Below are 20,891 nucleotides of genomic sequence, written 5' to 3' on the forward strand. Positions count from 1 at the left end.
TTGAATCACTCTGAAGTCTGAGACTTCTAGCTATTGACCAAGTCAATGGTATAGGTGAATAACAAACTAAACTAACTTTCTTAATCTTCTTGAACCATTGACTAGTAGCATTTTGTTTGGGTGATTAGTGTAAAGAGCAAGAACTTCTATCCTCCGATGAAGATAATTCTGTGATCATGTCCATCGTTTTGTCACGAAATAGTAATTCTAGTCTTGGGTCATTAATATAGGAGCCAAACAATCAATTCAGTTAGAGTTAGGCTCTCAAACAAAAGTATTGTCACAACTTCAATTTTTGACATAGTCAAAATTTTCAACAAATTATATTTTATTGATATTCTTTATATTACATCTTTTGCATTAAATTTAATTTCAGTCTCAAAATTAATAAAGTCGTTTGATTGTTTAACAAATTTGGTTGTGAAATACAGGACTACTATGCAATAAAGATGATTGAAGCAGCTGAACTCACTGAATTTGTGTGCAATAAAACCAGATACCACGAAGTTGAATATTCACACAGCTATGCAACTCAGAGCAGCAGCTTCACCAAGTCACAAATCACACTAATATGTGCATACAGTTATATTCTTCTATTTTTTTATCCTGGAGCAATGTTTTTAATCTTCTATTTTTTATCCTTCTTTTATTGGTTAATTCCTAAAAGGCAAAACTGTTGAATTGTTAGTTCATTTTTGTTTGGTTAATAATGGTTAAACTCCTTTCTTAAAAGATGAATCGTTCTCTAAATTCGTTATTAAAAAATTTTATTAATTAAATTCATTTTAAAAAAATTATAAATTATTATATTCATTAATAATTTTGATAATGTGAAAAGGTAATTGGCATATATATAATATCTGATATATCTAATTTGACACTAACCATATATGTATAAAAATTTATTAATTTAATTATTTTTTTAATAAAAAATATTCAAAAAATAGCTAAATAACACTTACAAATTATAGAAAATATATTAGATCTAGAGTTAAAAAAAAATTTAGATAATTTCTATGTTAAATTATAAATTGAGAGTTAGAATAATATTTGATTATAAAAAATTTTATAAGAGGAAAAAAATAAATTAGAGTCTCTTTTGTAAAGAGATATTCTTACTTTTTATCTGAAAGTACTCTAATTTTAAGTTTCCAAACTTTATGTTCAAATGCTATCTTGATATTACTAATAAGATCGTACCTATAAAAAAGACAAAAAAATATATATAAAAATTTTAGATAATGCACCATTTAACAATATGTTGCTGAATGTTAGAACGTAATAGTCATGGCAATTGTTTAATAATTTAATTATTATTTAATAATTAATAATTAATTGATGGTATAATAATTTAATAAACTAATTTTAAAAATTATGTATGATTGTAGAAAATTTTATATAAATCATATTTAATGCACGTAATTAGTAATAAATTAGAATAGGAGCCATTTAGATAAAAATGTCTAAAATATTTTTTTTAAAAATATTTTTTAATAATTAAAATATAATACGTATAATTGATTAAACCGTGTTATTTTTATTAAAATTAGGCCAGATAAATTAATTTGACTGAAAAATGGTAAATCAAATTTTAAACTGGTCTAAATTAATATTATTTTGGTTTAATTACTCTGTTGGTCCCTATAGTTTTGCGAAATTTTCAATTAGGTTCCTATACTTTTTTTCCTTTTAATTGGGTCCTTGCACCAATTTTTTTTTCTTCAATTGAGTCCCTATATATTTTTCCTTTTATTTGAGTCCCTGCACCAATTTTTTTTTTAGTTGGGTCCCTATATAATTAAGCCAATTACTACTAAGAGGGACCTAATTGAAAAAAAAAATTTGGTGCAGGAACCTAATTAAAAGAAAAAAAAGTATAATGACCTAATTGAAAATTTCACGAAACTATAGGGACAAAAAAAAATTAAACTTATTATTTTTTACAGAAATGACTACAATATCCTTATTATAGAAAATGACTAAAATATTCCTATTACATATATTAATTTTAAGAATTCTAAATTTTAGTCTTTTTTTTCTTTGATGATATAGGATTAGAATTAGAATTTTTAAAATATATATGTAATAGGAGTATTTTAGTTATTTTTTATAATAGAGATATTATAATTATTTTTATAAAAAAATATTAATTTAAACCGATTCAAAATTTAATTTATTAATTTTTTGACTAAACTGATTTGTCCTATTTAATTTTAATAAAAATAGCATAATTTAATTAGTTATATAATTTAAATTTTAATTATTAAAAAAATATTTTTGACATTGAGTGACTCCCATTAGAATGATCTTCTAATAACATAATAATATACCTTTCTTTCATTAATTGATTTAAAACATTAATGGATGCATCGTAATTTTAATAAGTTAAGTCTCCAAATGGTCTCTGAAATTACATTCGAGACTCATAGTAATTTCTAAAATTAATAGTTACTCATATTCGTGTTAGGAAATTATTTAATTTCCTAACTTATTTGTGGGCAATACATATATCAATTATAATCACAAATGATGCTATTTCAAATTAAATGACTTATATAATGATGATCTAATTTATTGTTATAAATGCTAATTGAATAAGTCATTATTACTTTTGATTTGGAATTAAATGAGAATAAAACCGGATATTATCTTTTGTTCCTTAGATAATTATCTTTTTGGATTTTAGATATATTATTTTTTGGGCTTTAGATACTATTTTATTTGGGTTTAAGGGTTTAATGGGTGCCATGCTCAAATATAAATAAACCTTCAGGGTTTCGGTCCCCAATATACCAAAGCCGTCTTTGTTGCTCTTTCCCCATCAAAAGAGTTGCAGTTTAGCCGCCTAGGAATACAGAAGGCTTTGGTTGAGGAAGATCGAAAGAACCACAAGATCCAAATTCTTCCGATTGTATGATTCATATTTATGAATTCAGGTACGCTTCCGCATTATGTTATATTTTTTTGGTGATTCAATATGGATGATCTGAGTTATTAAAAATTATTTATTCCAACAAGTGGTATCAGAGCCATCCATAATTTAATCATCGAAAATATTTAATTTTTATTTTTAATTACTGAATTAATACATAGATCGATGTATATGTATTTCTTATTACATTATGATGTTGCGTATATAAGAATATACATATATATATATGTATTATATCTGTGATTGTGTGTGTTATTGTATATGTATATATATATCGCCGTTTTGGTTGCTAACGGTTGCTTTTGAATATATATATATGCTGCCCGTCATTTATATATATACTAGTGAATTCCCCCGTGCCATGCACGGTATGCCACCAAAAAATGAAATTACGTTGCATATGATATAGAAATACAAACACAACGTTGTTAATTTGAGCTCAAAATACTTAGAATACATCACTGGTTAATAAATTTGGAAAATGCTAAAGAGAATATATATTGCATTGACATCATCATGTAATATTTTGGAATACTTCTCTATACACAACATTTATTGTCGAGTTTGTCGACGATGATCTAGTATTCTGAATTAGCACTCGCAAGCCACTCTTTGACGTTACTCTCGATAATGCAACGTATAGTTGACCGTGCGTAAATACCGGTCTTGGTAAATACAATCCAACTGTGCTTAAGGTCTGTCCTTGAGATTTGTTAATGGTCATAGCGAATGAAACAATGATCGGGAACTGTCTCCGTTGGAATCTAAATGGCAAAGACTGGTTATTGGGAATCATATTCATCCGCGGTATCAGGACGACTTGGCCCATTTTGCCTCCTGTTAGCGTAATGCATTCAATTACATGGTTACCTAATCTCCTTACCTGTAATCTTGTTCCATTACATAATCCGTTTGACTGGTCAATGTTACGTAGTAGCATGACCGGAAGACCCACTTTCAGAGTCAACTCATGGGGCGGCAAACCAGAGCAATTAATTGCATTAAGGACATCTGGTGTAAGCGTATCCAATTCAGATTCCATGTTTCCTTCTTCGAGACACAAAGTATCTGAGCTTAAATAAGTTTTCGCATTGGCATCCACACGTTGCATTATAAATGAGTTTACATCGTTGACAACTTCTAGCGTTGGGGCCAAAATTGAACGATCTTTGAAGAATGATGTGTTGTTGATATTAACCAACAGGTCGGGATAAACAAAGTCAACCAATTGGTCAAAATCTTGAATTATAATTTCATCCGGAATTACCACAATAGACTCACCATCAGTGGAATCTCCAGCAATACCATCACCTATGTCTAGCAACCATGAAGCAAACTGAGAAACATCACTGAGTGACGTATAAGTTGCCCTAACAGTTAAACGCATGTTAATTGTTAGCCTTAATACGTTACAGTGTTCCCATAGGTAAGATGAGTTTATGGTAGCTTGGACAATATCTTGGCGAGATCCCATTGGAATTACAGGTAGAATTTGCCTGAAGTCACCACCTAAAACCACAACCTTTCCTCCAAATGGTAGTTCTGAATTATAGTAAGGCTCAAACCTAACAATGTCCCTTAGGCATCTGTCGAGAGCTTCATAGCACAGTTTATTCAACATTGGTGCCTCATCCCATATAATAAGTTTTGCTCTGCAAACCAGCTTAGACAATGAGGTGCCTTGCTTAATGCAACAAATCGAGTCCTCGTTCAAGTCCAAGGGTATCTTAAACCTTGAATGTGCAGTGCGTCCATTTGGAAGCAACAAAGAAGCAATACCGCTAGATGCCACATTCAGAACAATTTCCCCTTTGCTCCTTATAGCTGCTAAGAGAGTGTTGTAGAGAAATGTCTTACCGGTTCCACCATACCCATAGACGAAAAAAAAGCCACCTTGATTTTCATTTACTGCATTGATAATCACATCGAATGCTTTCCTTTGATCTACGTTCATGTTTGTTAAGTTCGTATCCAACTGATTGCGCAGACCATCGACGTCAAAGTTTAATTCATCCATGATTAACCGATCATCTAACCCTTCAATAGTGCCAAAGCTTGGAAAAGGCATCCCATCAAACTCTCTGAGTGATCTGCCATTAGCCTGTAGTTTTTCCTCTATCTTTGAAAGTGTCAGATTCATTATCTGATCTTCGGATAGTTGCAGTTCTATCAAGGATACACAACGACGCACATATTAATTAGACATAAATTACTTGAATTTAATATAAATTAGCACCACGAACAAAGATGTAACAATTCAACTTACCTACAGACTGTATGGATTTTCTCTGAAAATAAAGAATGTCTTCAGACAAAACATTGTAACATTGTTGCCACACATTTTCAGGCCTGCCCATATTGTTTGACAATAAGAGCACCACGAAAAGGTCACGGATGTAGTTTGCAGAAGCCCAATTACCTGCTTCTAAGATGGCATCAACAAATTCTTTGTCATCTTGCAGAAGGCCCAATGCGTAACATGCTTCCTTGAATGTGCTGTACACAACGCCTGCAACTGTACGTATGTCAACAAAACTTACACACCCCTTTTGAATGTTGAGCAAAAGTCTTAAGTAATAATCTTCACCACTTCCTCGTGGAACATGAGTAAGTCTGCCGATTGAGAATCCTTGTTTCCTTGGCATCCACAAAGAAATGTCTTCCTTCCAGACGAACTTATTTGGAAACTGGCTATATGTAAGAGTACGACCAAACGGAAACAACCTATTTGCAAGCATCCATGCTAGCATCTTTGTAGGCCTGCCATCAACCCTGTCAATGACGTCAACTATGTTTTCATAGTCTCTAAAAACCACCGGATGTTCGTCCGGCAAGTGAAAAGGTAATCTAATGACTGAAGGTTCTTTCTGTTGTATGTCGTATCCAAATATTCTCCAAACAGCTTCGCAGGCTGATATGTACCTGCAATCGTAATAATTCCTGATCTCATCAATAACCTTTTCAAGTTGCCCTTCTTCGTTGCTCTGATAGAAAGAAGCAGTGACACGATCATTTCCTTTGTGAACATACTTAAAAAGATATTTTATTGCCGATGTTTGACATGTATGCTCAACGTTGATGTGGCAACAGTACTTTAGCAACAACGATCGGTTGTACGGGACTATGTATGAGTTATCGAGAACTATGTTTTTCTTCATGATTGTTCTGCCATTGTCTCTTCTTCTATACTTGGAAAATCCTGCCTCATCAATTACAGTCCTTGATCTAAATTGTTTTGGAAAAAACTTAGAGCAACGACCGTTGGACATGCATGGGCTGGAATTGTTATGCCTGCCACATGGACCATGGACCATGAACTTCTCAACGGCTGCATATAGCTTAGGCCTGCTATGCTTGTCAGGGATCTCTGCTGATATATGCTTGTCTATATCGTCAGGTGTTTTTGGTTTAAATAGAGGATTCATGAACAACAGTATATGAGCGTGCGGTAAACCACGCTTCTGGAATTCAACTGTGCACACGTCTGCAAATAACGCGACTAATTAAAAAAAATGAGGCGACATGTAACCAAACATAACATTATCTATACTTACAGCCAGATATTTTGCCAAAGAACTTTCCTTGCTTGAAGTCTGCAATCAATTGACTCAGCTTGATATTAAAAATCCTTGAAACTATGTCAGGCCGATCTTCTGCTTTGAATCTGGTATCTTTCAAAAGACGCTTAATCTCATCCCACTCAGGGTTGCATGTAATGGTGATAAAGTAACTTGGGTAACCCGCATACTTGCAAATTGCAAAGGCATCTTTACAGTTATTAAACATGTATCTAGGTCCTCCAGTGAAGCTGCTAGGAAGGATTATCCTCTGCCCAGTTGACACAGCATTCGCCTCTCCCCGAACCAAAGACTCATGTAGTGCATTATACTTGTCAACCCTTAGCATTGGTTGATTGTGCCTAATAAAGCTAAGTCGTTCTGCCTCGATCATAGTATATGCATCAACTGAAAATTGCTGAAATAATCTCCTTGATTGTAAAAGTATTGGTGATTCATTGCATCGCATTTGTATTCGGTATGAAAAAAACTCCCTCATGCTGATAGTCTTCCGTTTCTTATTAGCATCAAGTCCATAACGAACGGATGTTTGGATGCCAACCCTAAAACCATCTTCTCCGTAAGGGAATAATAAAGGATATTGAAGAGCCAAGTACAACGGATGTAGAACATCAATCCTTTGCAACTTGTTTGACATGAATTGTACTATAATATCCCTCTCAAGAATTGAGTCGTCAATGTCCCCTACAACTAAAATTGCAACCTCAGACACAGTTGGTAAGTTATATACTCTTCCATCCTTATCCCGCTTTCTGATTAGCTTCAATTTGATTTTTGGGTTTGAACCCTCTGCAAATCTATCTCTGGCAAACCGAAAGGTCTTTGCAAGAGGATTGTGCACATCTAACATCTCTTTAAGATCAGTCACAATCTGATAGTCAACAATATTTGATGCTTCCATAGAGCTGAAATTAGAACAAAGATGTTGTACAATGTGTTAGACTCAAAGATGAACAATTACAGTGCATTTTAAGTTGTGTGGATAATAAATTATTTTAGATCTAGATTTACAACAATAAATAGGAATTACCTCACGGCTGTTACCCGATTTTGCACTTCATTCTCAGTGTCATATATATACAGTTGAGCAAACCTTGGCCTATTATTGTCAGAAGGAATTAAGCTTCCAATGGAATGGTAGTTTTGACCACTCAAAGAAAAAGTTGGTGGTGCTGACCCGTTATTGATAGCATGATTGACTTTTCCAGCCATTGATGTAAATGAAAACATCGAGTTAAATTTTCTTATATTTTTTTGGAAGTACCTTGCTCTGTCGTTATTCATACTATGTAGGTCCTGCAGTGTTTGTGGTACCATTTTTAGTATTGGAAGTTCTACTTTACCATCCATGCAACATAGTCCAAATTTCGGTATAGTATTTCTCCTACTTTTTGATAGTTTCTCGTCTTCCCACATTGATGCATTGCAGTACAAACAACGGTGCACTGGATCACCTGCATCCCAAGCATCTGAAATTTGAAATGGCATGTCACATGATGATGAATTCCACATCTGAGTATCATGTTTCAATATAAGTGAATTGTACGCTAATAATATCTGCATGAATAGTAACTATATCGTCAAACCTTCCTCGTGAAAAGCTGCCACATTGTGCACCAACTGTTGATGGTCTCGATCTGTTGAAAAAAATTTTCAATGGGACAAAAATATATGAAAATACATTTTGTTGAACATTGATATATTTATATTATAGGAACCACAAAAAATATTTATAATTTGAAACTAAAATATCTATAATTATTTATTCATTTAGCTTAGTAAGGGTATCTTGTGGCCACCATGCTAACCTTTTGTTGACGGAATATAAAGGTAAAATACAATTTAAAGGACTTATCAGTTAGAGGTCCTACCTTGATCCTCTGTCATTAAATAATTAGTATTTTGGGTACAATCTATTATAGCTGATGCCTCAGGGACTACATAAGGAAGGTGTGTCTTCTGTGATAGTGATACAGTTTGAACATTCCCTGCAAGTTTAATACTTAATTATTATGATCCATCCGCTGTTTGGTACATGATCCCTATGGTAGAAAATTCTAAAGGAAAGAGCACGTTGCGAAAAGGGTAACCGTGAATATGATGATGGAGTTTGGTGGAGCGCTTGTAGGTATGCTTTGCATTAGATTTTTCACATACATGCCTCCTTACATGGTTGGTTGCATTTTGACTTGCGCTGATGCAAATATAGAAACGGGAATGCAATAGAAATGTTTCATTAGTGCCATAACGAATTTCAAATAACCTATAAGTAATGCATATACCTCAGATAATAAAGAAAACTGAGTCATTGTGCCCACCATTGGATCCAGTTATTAGTCCCAATGTCAACTTCAATGGGTGGTCTATTGTTGGTATTATAGCTCTTGGGAAGATTTTCCATACAACCGTTTGAGCGATCGGGATATATTTCCTGAATCGTTCCAACGCTGGAATCATAAGCTTGGTGGCTACTTTGGTGAACTGCAAAGTAAATGGTCAGAATTTTATTCTCACAGAACACTTGATGGACCAAATTTGCTCGTTGAACCAATTAAACAGGCTACGAAAGTGCGTAATACCGTTAGATATGTCTGCAAGAGGAGTACGCCTCGGGTGGGAAAAGGTGGGGTAGTTTTTTTCTATGGATGCAGTAATGTCATTTCTAGTCCCATGCAGTTGAGAATGATCAACCAAATTTGTTAATGAGGATAGATCGATTGACGTGTCCGATTGCCGTGATGAAGACGATTCGCGCATAAGCACGGCTGAGTTTCTCTTAAGGGGAAGTATTGGTGTCCTGCTTGAACCTAAAACATTTAAATCACACGTTGGAAACAATAAAAATGAGAACCTTAATAAACATAGTTCAGGAATCAATTTAGCCTAACTATAGAGAAGCAAGATACAAACCCGTCGTTGAATCTTGTTCAAGTGAATGTTGTTGTCTTTGTCTTCTCTGGTCGTGCAATATTAAGCTCCTCCTTAACCTGGCTAATTTGGGACTCAGCATATTTTCATTATAATCCATCGTACACTAAAGCACGAAATATATGTAAATCTTTGAATAAAAGACTCAAGGTTTGAACGACGACAATGTTTAGTACATATAGTTTCAAGCAAACCAAAATTAAATGTGTGGAAGAATAGCAAGGTCGATGTGAAGCCACATGCTTGGAATAAATAAAGAATGGCACAGATTAAGAAGGAGTTAAATGAGTAAGAAATCCAGGTGGAAATCTAGAGTGCATCATGTAAAGTTGATACTGTAACTTAACAGAAGGTCAATTTGCATGGGTTGATCATCTTATCATCTTCTATATTTCTATTTCTATGCTATTTTGAAAATCCATGTACAATGCTACATGTTGAAGATATATATATATATATATATATATATATATATATATATATATATATATATGTGTGTGTGTGTGTGTGTGTGTGTGTGTGTGTGTGTGTGTGTGTGTGTGTGTGTGTGTGTGTGTGTGTGTGTATGATTATGTATAGCGTGACTCATATAGGCTTTTCTTTATATTTATATTCATATATGCAGACATATGTTGAGATATCTATGTTATCAATTTCCTTATATTGATCAAAAAATCTATAATTGTAGCATGGTTTTTAATCCCTTTTTATGGGTCACGGTCTTTGTTATTGGGCTTATGCCTGTGGCAGGCTCATATTAAAAATGAGTATGTTGACCTATCATGTGATTCTATAATATGATTACAATTCTTATTGCTTAAAAAAAAAGGAACGAAAATTTGATGAACACAAAATTACATTCTTGGGTTGAATTCTAACAAAGAAAGAAAAAAAATTGTAGTATTTGGATTATAATAAACCTTAAATTGATAAGTACTTTATTAAAAAAATTGAAATGACATTTAAATGTTTTTAATTAATTCTATAGGTTATTTAAATTACAATCTTTCCAGTTTAATATGTCTATAGTTTAAATTTTCTATTTCATATACTTATTATCACTTAAAGCTGGAGCATTTTTTTTATTTATTGTAATTATTGTTATTATTCTTATTATTCTAATTATTATTATTATTCATAATAATTTATAAAAAATTTAAAAAGCAATACTCGCGTGAATTATAAATGACAAATGGTAGGAACTTGTCATGAGTTAATGTGCACTTAACACATGTAATGTCATTTATTGAATTTATTACAATTCTTAATGCTACAATAAAAGTACAAAAATTTGTTAAAGACAAAATTACATTTTTGGATTGAATTCTATGGAAAAAAAATGGTAACATCTGAATTCTAACAAATCATAAATTGATAATCAGATTATTCAAATTACATTTAAAAGGGTTTAATGAATTTTATAGCCTATTAAAATTAGAATCTTTACATTTACTTATTATTATTATTAGTATTATTATTATTATTATTATTATTATTTAAAAATTTAAAAATAATGTAAAAACCAATGCTCGCTTGAATCGTAAATGATAAATGCTATGATCTTGTTATGAGTTAATGTGCACTTAGCACATGTAGTGTCATCTATTGAATTTATATTATATACATCATATGCAATGCATGTGCTTGTCTTTTTTGTATCATGATAAATGATGTAATGCATCATCAAGAGAAGTAAATACAAAGAACAAATATTAGAAACAGAAACGATTGATGCAATTAGCGTTTTCAAGCTAAAAATATTGCTTGTTCCTTTACATTGAAAGGCACATAAACTTGATACATAATAACTACATCACATGGAGCCAGAACATGATCATGAAAAGTAACTACATGAACCACTTCATAGTTCTCATTTCACCTAATTGTTGACTGTTGATAGTGTGCCGGTCCAACTATATGAGAACATCTATCAATAATGGTTCAAAGAGTGACTCAACCCAAAAGGAAATCATAGGTGATATAGGTATAAGACCAAAAGGGGTAATAACTAACCAAAACTAATGTGGTACCTACTGCATCAACATTTCCAGATTTCAACATACATGAAAGATTCATTCAAGGGACATGCAGTAAATCTCAGAACACTGCCAATCCTTAATAAGTTATTCCTTACGAAACCTCTCCACCCTGTATTAAGATCCACTTGGATGAACACAGGTGTCATCTTCCAGCGGAGTCCCATGTGGTATTGAAACCCGCCGTGCTGGAGTAAACAAACATGATAAAATCTAGATGGAAAGGCATGCATTGCAAAATTAGTAGGAACATTCTGCACAAACAAAAAGCCAAATGTTAGCATAGCTATGTCAAATAATATAATCATCTAGAACTTGAGTGATTTTATATATTTAATCTGTGTATAATGTAATTACCAGGTAGGAGCACTGTATGTCCTGCTTGGTTAACTCGCGTACAAAAGAATAATAAGGTGCGTTGATGCTGAAGTTGTTTGGAAAGTATAAGCCGAATGGTCCAGTATTGAAGCCAGGAAAATCAAAAGGACATCCATGGCAATCCACTAACTGTCCAACTGGATCAGATGGCATGAATTCATGAAATTTAGCGGGCACGGTTGTGAGAGCTCTGCTCAGATCAGTGGGTTTGTCAATGTGGTGATCGAGATGTTGTTATTTCCCATACTTGGTTCCTGCATATTGACGTCCTCTTCATCAACGGGTGGGACAACATTCAGATCAATATCTAAATGCTTTGCAATTAGCTTGTATTTTGGAATCTCTAAAGCAACATCATGAGCTTTAGTATTGCTTGTCCTTTTAAAGAAAGTTTTTCCTTTAACAGGCACTGCATGCTCACCGTAACGGTCCTTGTTGTTCGTCTGCCTGTTGGTGACTTTAGCAGAGTTCTTCTTCTTCTTCTTGTTTACTTTGTACGATCCATAGTGGAATCGCTCAATCTCATCAAATAAAGGGTCAGTTTGAATAACCTGTTTGCCCTTATGTGAGAAATTGTCATCTAAACGACCCTTCATATAGTGGTACAGAATTGGGAGGCTTGCCATCTTATCATCCCTAACCTTAATAACATAAAAGATGTCCCTGAAAAGGTAGCGGAGCTTGATGGTTCCCCCTTGTTTGAGGCCATAAAGTTGGACCAAGAAGTTTAAGCCTTCCATAATATAGGCAGTGTTGTATCCCTTAGCTATCCTGAGGGTAATTTCGTTCCGATTGGTGTCTACAACTCGCAGCTTGTCGTCCAAGAAATGGTTGTATTTTCTATAGAATAGGCTAGGGATAGAATGCATTTTCTACGGCAAATGAACATAGATGAAGATTGATTAATAAAAAATGGAAAAGAATGGCACGATGTATGGCATTAGTGTCAGCAGCTAAGTCTCAGGCAAGTTTTAAAAAATAATAGATGCATTGGAGACATAAAAAAATTTCAACAATAATAGATGCATTTCATACCGCAAAAGGATCAACTGTGAGGTAAAAGACACGACATTCTTCATCAATGTCAGAGGCTTTGTGATCGTTGCTCATTGTAAGAACTAAAAAGAACTTTCTTCAGTAATGAATCGAACCTAGAGAAGTAAATGAGGTACTTTCATACATGTGTTTTGGGAGAGTTAAAGTAGTATATAGAAGGAGTAAAAAATACCTTGCTTCATACTGAATAGCATCTCTGTGAATTAATAGAGAGACCCCACCGTAATATAGAATGCAACAGGAATGAGAAAAAGGTGTATTGAGTGCAATGTATATTTAGTTATCCTTACGTATGTATGTAGTTATTATACTTTTTATAAGTGATTTACAGATGATGAGAGATATTTCAACTTAGGTAATCTGGAAAAGTTCTTTCTACTTATTTTATATGCTAATTAAGTAATTAAGTAATAAGTAATAAGGGAATTTAGGTTGTTTAAAAACTCATTATAGGGACATGTGGCCAAAATAGGGATAGATAGTTTTAGATATCATCATTAGTCTACTCTGTTGATAAGTTGTCACTACTCAAACTGTGAAGTATGGGCAACTCTATAAAAGTCAACTTGGAATTTGTGCCAGAATGACCATCCCTAAGGCCTTGGTAATGACTCAATCCTAATTTAGCGGTTCAGTGTTCAAGCTGCGTCTGAACATGATCTTATAAAGGATTGATTTTGTAAATGAAGTGTGTTACTGTGGTTACGAAACTGATGTTACAGCAGGTGATGGGTGTAGTCGAAGACAAATCGTGACAACTGGTTGACAACCTGCTAAGAGGTATCAAGCGGCGGGTTCTGAATTATAATAAAAATAATGGATTATGATAGAGTAAAGGCTTGCATACTCTCATTGGTTTCATGGTTTGAGTAAATACATTGTATCAGAATAACTATGATGGGAATGAATAGAGCCCCACGAAGCCACTTAATCAATCTTGTGTTACGATTAGGTTCATAGACTACAATGCCATTATTAATTAACATTTTGCCACACAATTATTTTAAGCAGATTATCTATTATGTACTATACTTTTGGGTTCAAATTTTTTCAATGGGTTTGATCTCATATAGTAATTGGGAGGACCCACACGGTGTATGTAGAGAAGTATATTTTAATATATATGAATCATTGGTTAACTACCCTGCATATGAATGGATTTCCTCTTGGGCTATAAGTTATTAACTTTTGGAATTATATATTGAAAAGTAACACTCCTTGCAAGGGCATGTGATAATTCCTTATGCAATTGTGACCACAGCATTTAATTAAAAGAACTTAAGCCGTTGATCCATTGTAATGATTCACTATTATTATTATAAGGAGAATCAAACAAAGGATCCTGTTTTTATTTCTCATCCGCATGATAAGCATAACAACGTTAAGTTGCAGTCTTCGAATATGGAAGCAGATATAAAATTTAGACTGTTTATAGTGCGAAACACTGTCGACGCATTTGCATATTTGTTCCATAATAGGTGTGAATTGTCACAGATTGAGCCAGATTGGTATTTTTTGTATACAAAGTTGTTATTTATGCAGCAAAACATTCATTCCATAGATCAGCAACATTGAATTAGTTAGCCTTTAAGGAAAAGCCGACACTTATGTTGGAACAATGAAGTAAATAAAGTTCAACATGACTTAGATATTAGATTAGATGGAATTCAACACGGGTGCATAACCAAGAACATGAACCAAAAAAAACTTGCATTCTAATGAAACAAAGTACTGAAATCACAGCTTAGCTATAACATTGGCCCTGGAATTAAATATAAATGACAAAATTAAAGCTAACTGAAATAGATGACTACTCACTGGTTGAAACCCAAACTAATGTTACCATTTTTCACATCTTAAGGATCTTTACATGCATCGTCGTCTCGTCATTTGTAAAAACGGAAAACTGCAAAATAGTACCGGATTTCAACCCATTGTATTTAGCAAATAGCTTCCAACCACGCGTAAGATACAACCCAGCTTTCTTTTTTTTGCTCCACCTCAACCCCATGCGGTAGCAAGAGCCATTGTCCATAATCACCTTGACATGGTTGTGTCTGCTAGGAAATGCACTCTCAGCAAATCTAAGGGGAATGATCTTGCAATTGAGGACCACGGAAAATGAAAAAAAATAAACAACTTGTTAGAAATTGTTGGATGAGGTATAGCAATGCACAAAAGTAAAAAAGTTTAGGATGATTACCACGGAACTGTTGTTAACTTGGTTGGAAGTGAGAAGCTTGAGGAAACGATAGACATGAGGTCCTTGAATGTTTGAGTCGGGGCCAGCAGTGGTTAACGGTGTAGTGGATTGGTTCGGTTCAGCTTTTTTGGGGACGTGAGTTTGTACTTTAGTAATGGAACAAACATGATTGATGGTACCATTGCAGTATGGGGATGCCTGTGGGGAAACTTGGGCTGGATCCAGGCCAAATTTGTTGCATTTGTTAGGCATGGTATGTGACGCGCTCGCAGCGGAGCGGTCCAGGTCTTTCTGAAGAAAAGTCTTAGACAGCGGAGAAGCACTAAGGATACCATCCTGTCCCTGGAAGCCTGTGAGCTGAAGATCTTTCTTATAGGCAGTTCTCACCTCGGAGGTGTTCCCGTTAGAAGCAGGGGAAGGTATTGTGGCAATGGGATTATGTAGAGTTTGTTGTACAAAGCTATTTTGCAAATTAACTTCTAGAACTGGCATATCTGCATAGTTCGAGCGAACCAAATCTGAAGGAGTCGAAACTCGTGGCATTTGTTGGGCAGAAAGGGGATTCGCTGGTGGTTTGTTTTTGTGCAAAACATTAGAAGTTGGATATGAGAAATCTCTCTGCATCATGAAGCCGTCCTTCACCTTCATAACAACAAATATGTCCTCCCCAACGTACAGTAACTTCATCCAGCCACCATGACTGAGTCCATAACATGTGACCAAATTATGAAATCCATGGAGTATGTAGCCCGTAGAAAACCCTCTGCTCAATGATAGCTCAATTTGATTGTCATTCATGTCTATTACAATCATCCTATCTCGAAGAAGTTCCCTATACTTCCTATAAAATAGGGAGGGTAACTCATGTGTAACCTGAAAATATAGATTAACATAATCATAAGTATCTTGTTTTTCAAAAAACGAAGAGAAAATATATATGAATATTTTGGAAACTATTTATGGCTCAAGGGGTGAATAAATAAGACTTACAGCTTGGGGATCAACATGAAGATAAAATATACGATCCTCATCAAAGTCCGCAGGAATGAGCCTACTCTCCTCCATGGTTTGTAATAGTGGAGGTAGAAATATGTATGGAAGTGTTGTGATAGCTTATGACTATTTTATTGGCGCTTACAAAGTAACCAGCAATGTCTGTCCAGGCTTAAAAAATGCAGGTCTGATGTTTGAATAGGATAGTTGTAAATATATATTAACTTTCCAAAGAAGAAGACAGGTACATGAAGCCAGTTTACATATTTTATCTTGGAATAGTGTGAACAGATGTACATAAAGTACCGCTTATAGGAATGAGAGATCATGCACAAAGGACAGCTGTGCTCTGATGGGGGAAGAAATATTCAATAGGGATATAGGGAAGTAATGATTTCAAAAAATCAAATAATCAAATAAATCAAATAAAGGAGGTGCCACACATCATGCCCTGAAGCCAGTAGCAAGAAAAGTAAATATGTGTAATCTTAGTAAACAATAAATGATAGCTTTTATATTGATTTAGAAATTAAAAATTTGAAAACGAAAAAATGTATATATGGGTATATAAGAGCTCATATCCTGTCCTTAGGTCTCCTGTCTAGAGTGCTAGTTCATTTGTTGACACGTATAAAGTTTGTCTCATATAGATGCTATATTAACTGTTACGCTAATTGGTATAAAGGGATAAACTATACAATTCTAAAGACAACCGCATAAGGAATGTATATTATAAAATGATAAAAAAGGTAACATCTTTATTAATGGATCTGAAAATGATTAGAAAATGCTTGGGCACATCTTCCAGGCAGTGAATCATTATCCAGATTATCTATCATAAGTATTAAGTTAGATACTAATTTCAATTTAGATAGTAGGATGCAATTATTAAACAAACACACTACGATTGGATTAAAGGAACCAAACATAAGAAGCAAGCACATATCATAGATATTGCTTTTGCTCATACATAATAAGCATTACATGCACACAATGACTCGCATGGTTTGGTAGCATTAGACCATGCGTTATTGGATGACATAGCCATAGGGAAAAAAAAAACCAACATCATCACTTCACTAAAGGACACAACACGAAACCATGATTATACGCAACATTGATACTGGGAAATATAGTATGGTACTTGAGCTTGATCATTCGTCCAACATATATTTTGCTTGAGAATCTATCCAGACTAATCTTGGTAGACTCTATCAACTCCGGGAATGCCATCTTCGAGCTTTCTACACTTCGATGATGATCCATTAGCAGAGTCTGGATAAAGATCAATGAGTCGCTTAGAGCATCCACCACTAATAATGTTTCTCTTGGGGGTTGAGAAAGCATCGTTAGAGTTGTCCACCAACGACTCAACAGAAGGAGAACCCGTGCCCTGCATTTTTAACTAAATATCACTACTTAATGCTCAACTTAACGATTTTCAGCGTTTGATAGTTACCTTTGGCGTGTCGGTGGAAGCAGTTTGCATGTTCAATAGTTCTGAGTGTTCCAGTGCAAGGTTTTGCTGCACCAAGTCAGACGTATAAATAGGAATATCACAAAGGTTTACCATAATCAAATAAGTCATCAAATAAGTCACCTGGTATATATCATGCTTTCCTAAAAATTTTGTTATAAGCGATATCTCATCAGTCATCTTCATCACAATGACCTTGCAAGGCTGGAAAGAATTTAGATCTTCCATCTTGACAGAAACCTTGAAAAGGAATTTCTTACCCCTAAAGGAATTGAGCTCTATTGGGTATTCCTCATTTACTCCACCCTGATTTTGGTTTATAGGTTAATTAAATAATTGTGTAACAATATTTGTAAAAGGAATAACATGTCTTTACATATACATAACTCTGTATGCATATTTTAAACATTACCCTAGTTAGTTGTGCAAGCCTGAGGTCAGAGGCAGAGATTCCAAGATATTTGGCCGCTTCCTTGTCATAAAGCAGGAATGAAGCCGTATCGGTATCATCAGCAACCTTTATATTAATGCTATACCTACAAAGGATAAGGCGTTACCAAAGATACATGGACACTGCATGAAGTTGCTGAATAAGAGCTTGAACAAAGGGTTGACTTGTATACCTGGGTGTGTGAGTCGTTGGATAGGTGGCACACTTGGCACAATAGTAGGAATCCTCAGCCTCCTTTAGTGAATGAAAGCAATGTTTACAACTTTTGTACCACCACCCGTTCTTGGGGTCAATTGCAATAACAGTTCCAATTGTCACGAAGCTACCATTCTTAAGAATAAACAACATTCAAACTCATCGCATAGTTGGATTCGCAAAATAAATAGCGTAGTAGTTTATCAGGAGAAATTTGTTACGTTATTGTGGTTTTGTTTTTCTTTCTCAGGCAAGTTTTTCAGTGAAACTTTTACTCTTATCACATAAACTTAAATCATGAAATTATACGATGCAGTTAGATATTATTTTGAGTCGAAACAGTATTGACAAAATAATTAATTAATGAAGTCTTAATTATGAAAGTTTGTGAATTAATATTTTATTTTAAATAAGTGAAGACCTCATCCATTTTAGATATACTTCCCGTTATAATAAATTTAAGTTTTACCAAATTGAAGGAGCAAATAGTAGATTATATTTTGAAGCAAAGAGATTACGTTGCTCAGTCAATAAAACTTGATCACAGACCTCAATGGATGCCTTGAGTTCAGAAATGGGTTTGTAAATGGAGACATTGATGAGATCATCCTCCATAGAGTACGCTGGCTCCACAGCAATTTGGGATAGTTGGTTTGCACGTGGAACCCCCGCCATGAGGACGCTTAAATTTTTGACATTGTACATGAATTTTATTAATCTGTTCTACTGTATGAGTGTCAATTTGATACAGACGACACGGTTAGATTTATTACCTCTTGCGAAAATCCTTAACCTCTTGGAAGTCCGCATTGATGTAGAGAATTGAATTATGATTGGTATTTGATATGCCCATTGCACCTGTGTCAATTAAGGTATATAGAAATAACTACACAATGACGGAATCAAAGCATGCTCATTGTCTAGCTTCGAAAGCAATTACATGAAGTGCAAATGTGGTACACTAATAAGAGCCATATAATTGCAAACCTTTAAAGAGGTTGAACTTAGCGAACTGTACAATGATGATGTACTCTGATGTTGGCTGCTGTTCAATGTGCTTGACCAACATAGTTGCAAAATCCTCCCAAAGTGTACACCTAATCTTGCCTTTTCCCCTGTTATAAAAGTACGACGGGAAGAAACGTAAAACACACATGAATAAAACAACTCCACGTGAGATGCACTTAGTGCGTGGGTAATGATGTGAGTAACAATTTTACTAAGAAAATATATAACACTAACTGCATGTCATCGAGCTCGAGAACAATGTAGCTGCACTTCTTGCCATTCTTAGTAAATTCAATTATGTCACCCTTGCCAGTAAGTAGACCAATAACATCTGAAACAAAATAATATATAACGGCTAATCACTAATTAATAGACATTAATGAATATATGTTTTATGTTTGATTAAGCTAATTGGAAGGTTAGGAATGATTTTCGTCATACCTATAAGATGCGACTGAGCATTTGTGTGGTTCAGTATTAGATCGTTAGGAACAAAACGAAACACATTCTCCGGAAAGGATGGATCATGGACCATCTGAAGTTGAGTATCCCTCTTGAAGTATATCCTACATGCATGGTTAGCGGCCTTGTATTTCTGGTCATTCAAGGAAGTTGAGAAGTTACAAACGATATAGATTTTTCCCTCCGATAACTCATCTTCAAAGAGCCTCCTCTGAGCATTCCTAATAGTGCACTGGATTCGATCGCCCTGAAAACAAAGCTTGGTATTAAATTGGTATCAAACTCGTACATGAAAAAAATGATATGCCTAACAAACTGATCAGTAAAGTTTGTTAAATCAAGTGCTAGGTTGTAGTTGTTAGCTCACCATGTGATCCATGACCACCAACTCTAAAGTTGGCTTCACGTATTTTTGCTCAGCAGGAGACAATGACCATATTTTCACGACTCTCACTTTAATCCTCAATATTAAGTGGTCTGAAGATGCCTCAATATCCTTGAGGTTGTTGTACGTGCTTGCCATTTGTAATCAATATATGTGGAGCTGTAAAGAGTTTTTACTTGAAGTCTCACTGGAGCGATGCTGGAGTATTCATATGGGTGATGAATTTATAGTAACACGTAGCCCATGGTGGTGGTGGGAGGTGCCTGATGTTGTACATGCTAGTGACATGGTCATTGGTCATGTACACGCAAAGTAGCAATCTTGTAGAAAGTAACTACATTCACCACAGTACATGAGGCCATGAACAACAGTACAATCTCCTCAATTACATTTTCAGAACACCATTCTGATAGCCCAAAACATATTGGAGACATGACATGGTTCAGACTTACCACATTATAAAAAGTGTTATTAACTATTAATTTAAAAAATTATGAACATAAAATCAATAGTTGCAGTAAGATATATACCTGATCATCATTTCTATAAACAAATAAACAAATATACTAAATACATAGCATGTATATTGTATATATTGTATATACAGTATATATAACTAATCTAATGTAAATCTAAATCTATATCTATATCTAATATCTAAAGCTACATAATTTCTGTTGTTGCAGTAAATTAACTCATTTGTAATTATAGACATAATTATTAGAATTTTAATTATTATTATAACTGTATTTTTTTTTGTAATATTGTACATTATATATAATTGAGCTAAGCTAATCTAAATCTATACA

The 20,891-nt window shown here is 34.1% G+C and overlaps 2 protein-coding genes across 2 annotated transcripts; both read right to left on the reverse strand.

Annotated features, from left to right (window-relative positions):
• Positions 1–3,446: 3,446 nt before the first annotated feature.
• Positions 3,447–12,962, reverse strand: LOC130965607 (uncharacterized). The gene is made up of 13 exons (XM_057890375.1): positions 12,888–12,962; positions 12,100–12,724; positions 11,832–11,989; positions 11,578–11,728; positions 9,090–9,317; positions 8,829–8,991; positions 8,668–8,773; positions 8,097–8,147; positions 7,775–8,022; positions 7,541–7,633; positions 6,487–7,415; positions 5,199–6,416; positions 3,447–5,098 (listed from the first exon to the last, which is right to left on the reverse strand). The coding sequence occupies exons 1-13, from the start codon at positions 12,960–12,962 to the stop codon at positions 3,447–3,449; spliced, it is 5,697 nt and encodes a 1,898-aa protein (XP_057746358.1).
• A 4,337-nt stretch (positions 12,963–17,299) lies between these two features.
• On the reverse strand, positions 17,300–20,220 carry LOC130965608 (uncharacterized). Its single transcript, XM_057890376.1, has 11 exons — positions 20,065–20,220; positions 19,677–19,944; positions 19,470–19,566; positions 19,215–19,342; positions 19,001–19,085; positions 18,777–18,909; positions 18,205–18,362; positions 17,994–18,117; positions 17,705–17,887; positions 17,564–17,629; positions 17,300–17,497 (listed from the first exon to the last, which is right to left on the reverse strand). The coding sequence occupies exons 1-11, from the start codon at positions 20,218–20,220 to the stop codon at positions 17,300–17,302; spliced, it is 1,596 nt and encodes a 531-aa protein (XP_057746359.1).
• Positions 20,221–20,891: the final 671 nt, after the last annotated feature.

Source organism: Arachis stenosperma, chromosome 3 (assembly GCF_014773155.1).
Source record: "Arachis stenosperma cultivar V10309 chromosome 3, arast.V10309.gnm1.PFL2, whole genome shotgun sequence".
In the NCBI taxonomy this organism is placed as follows: domain Eukaryota; kingdom Viridiplantae; phylum Streptophyta; class Magnoliopsida; order Fabales; family Fabaceae; genus Arachis; species Arachis stenosperma.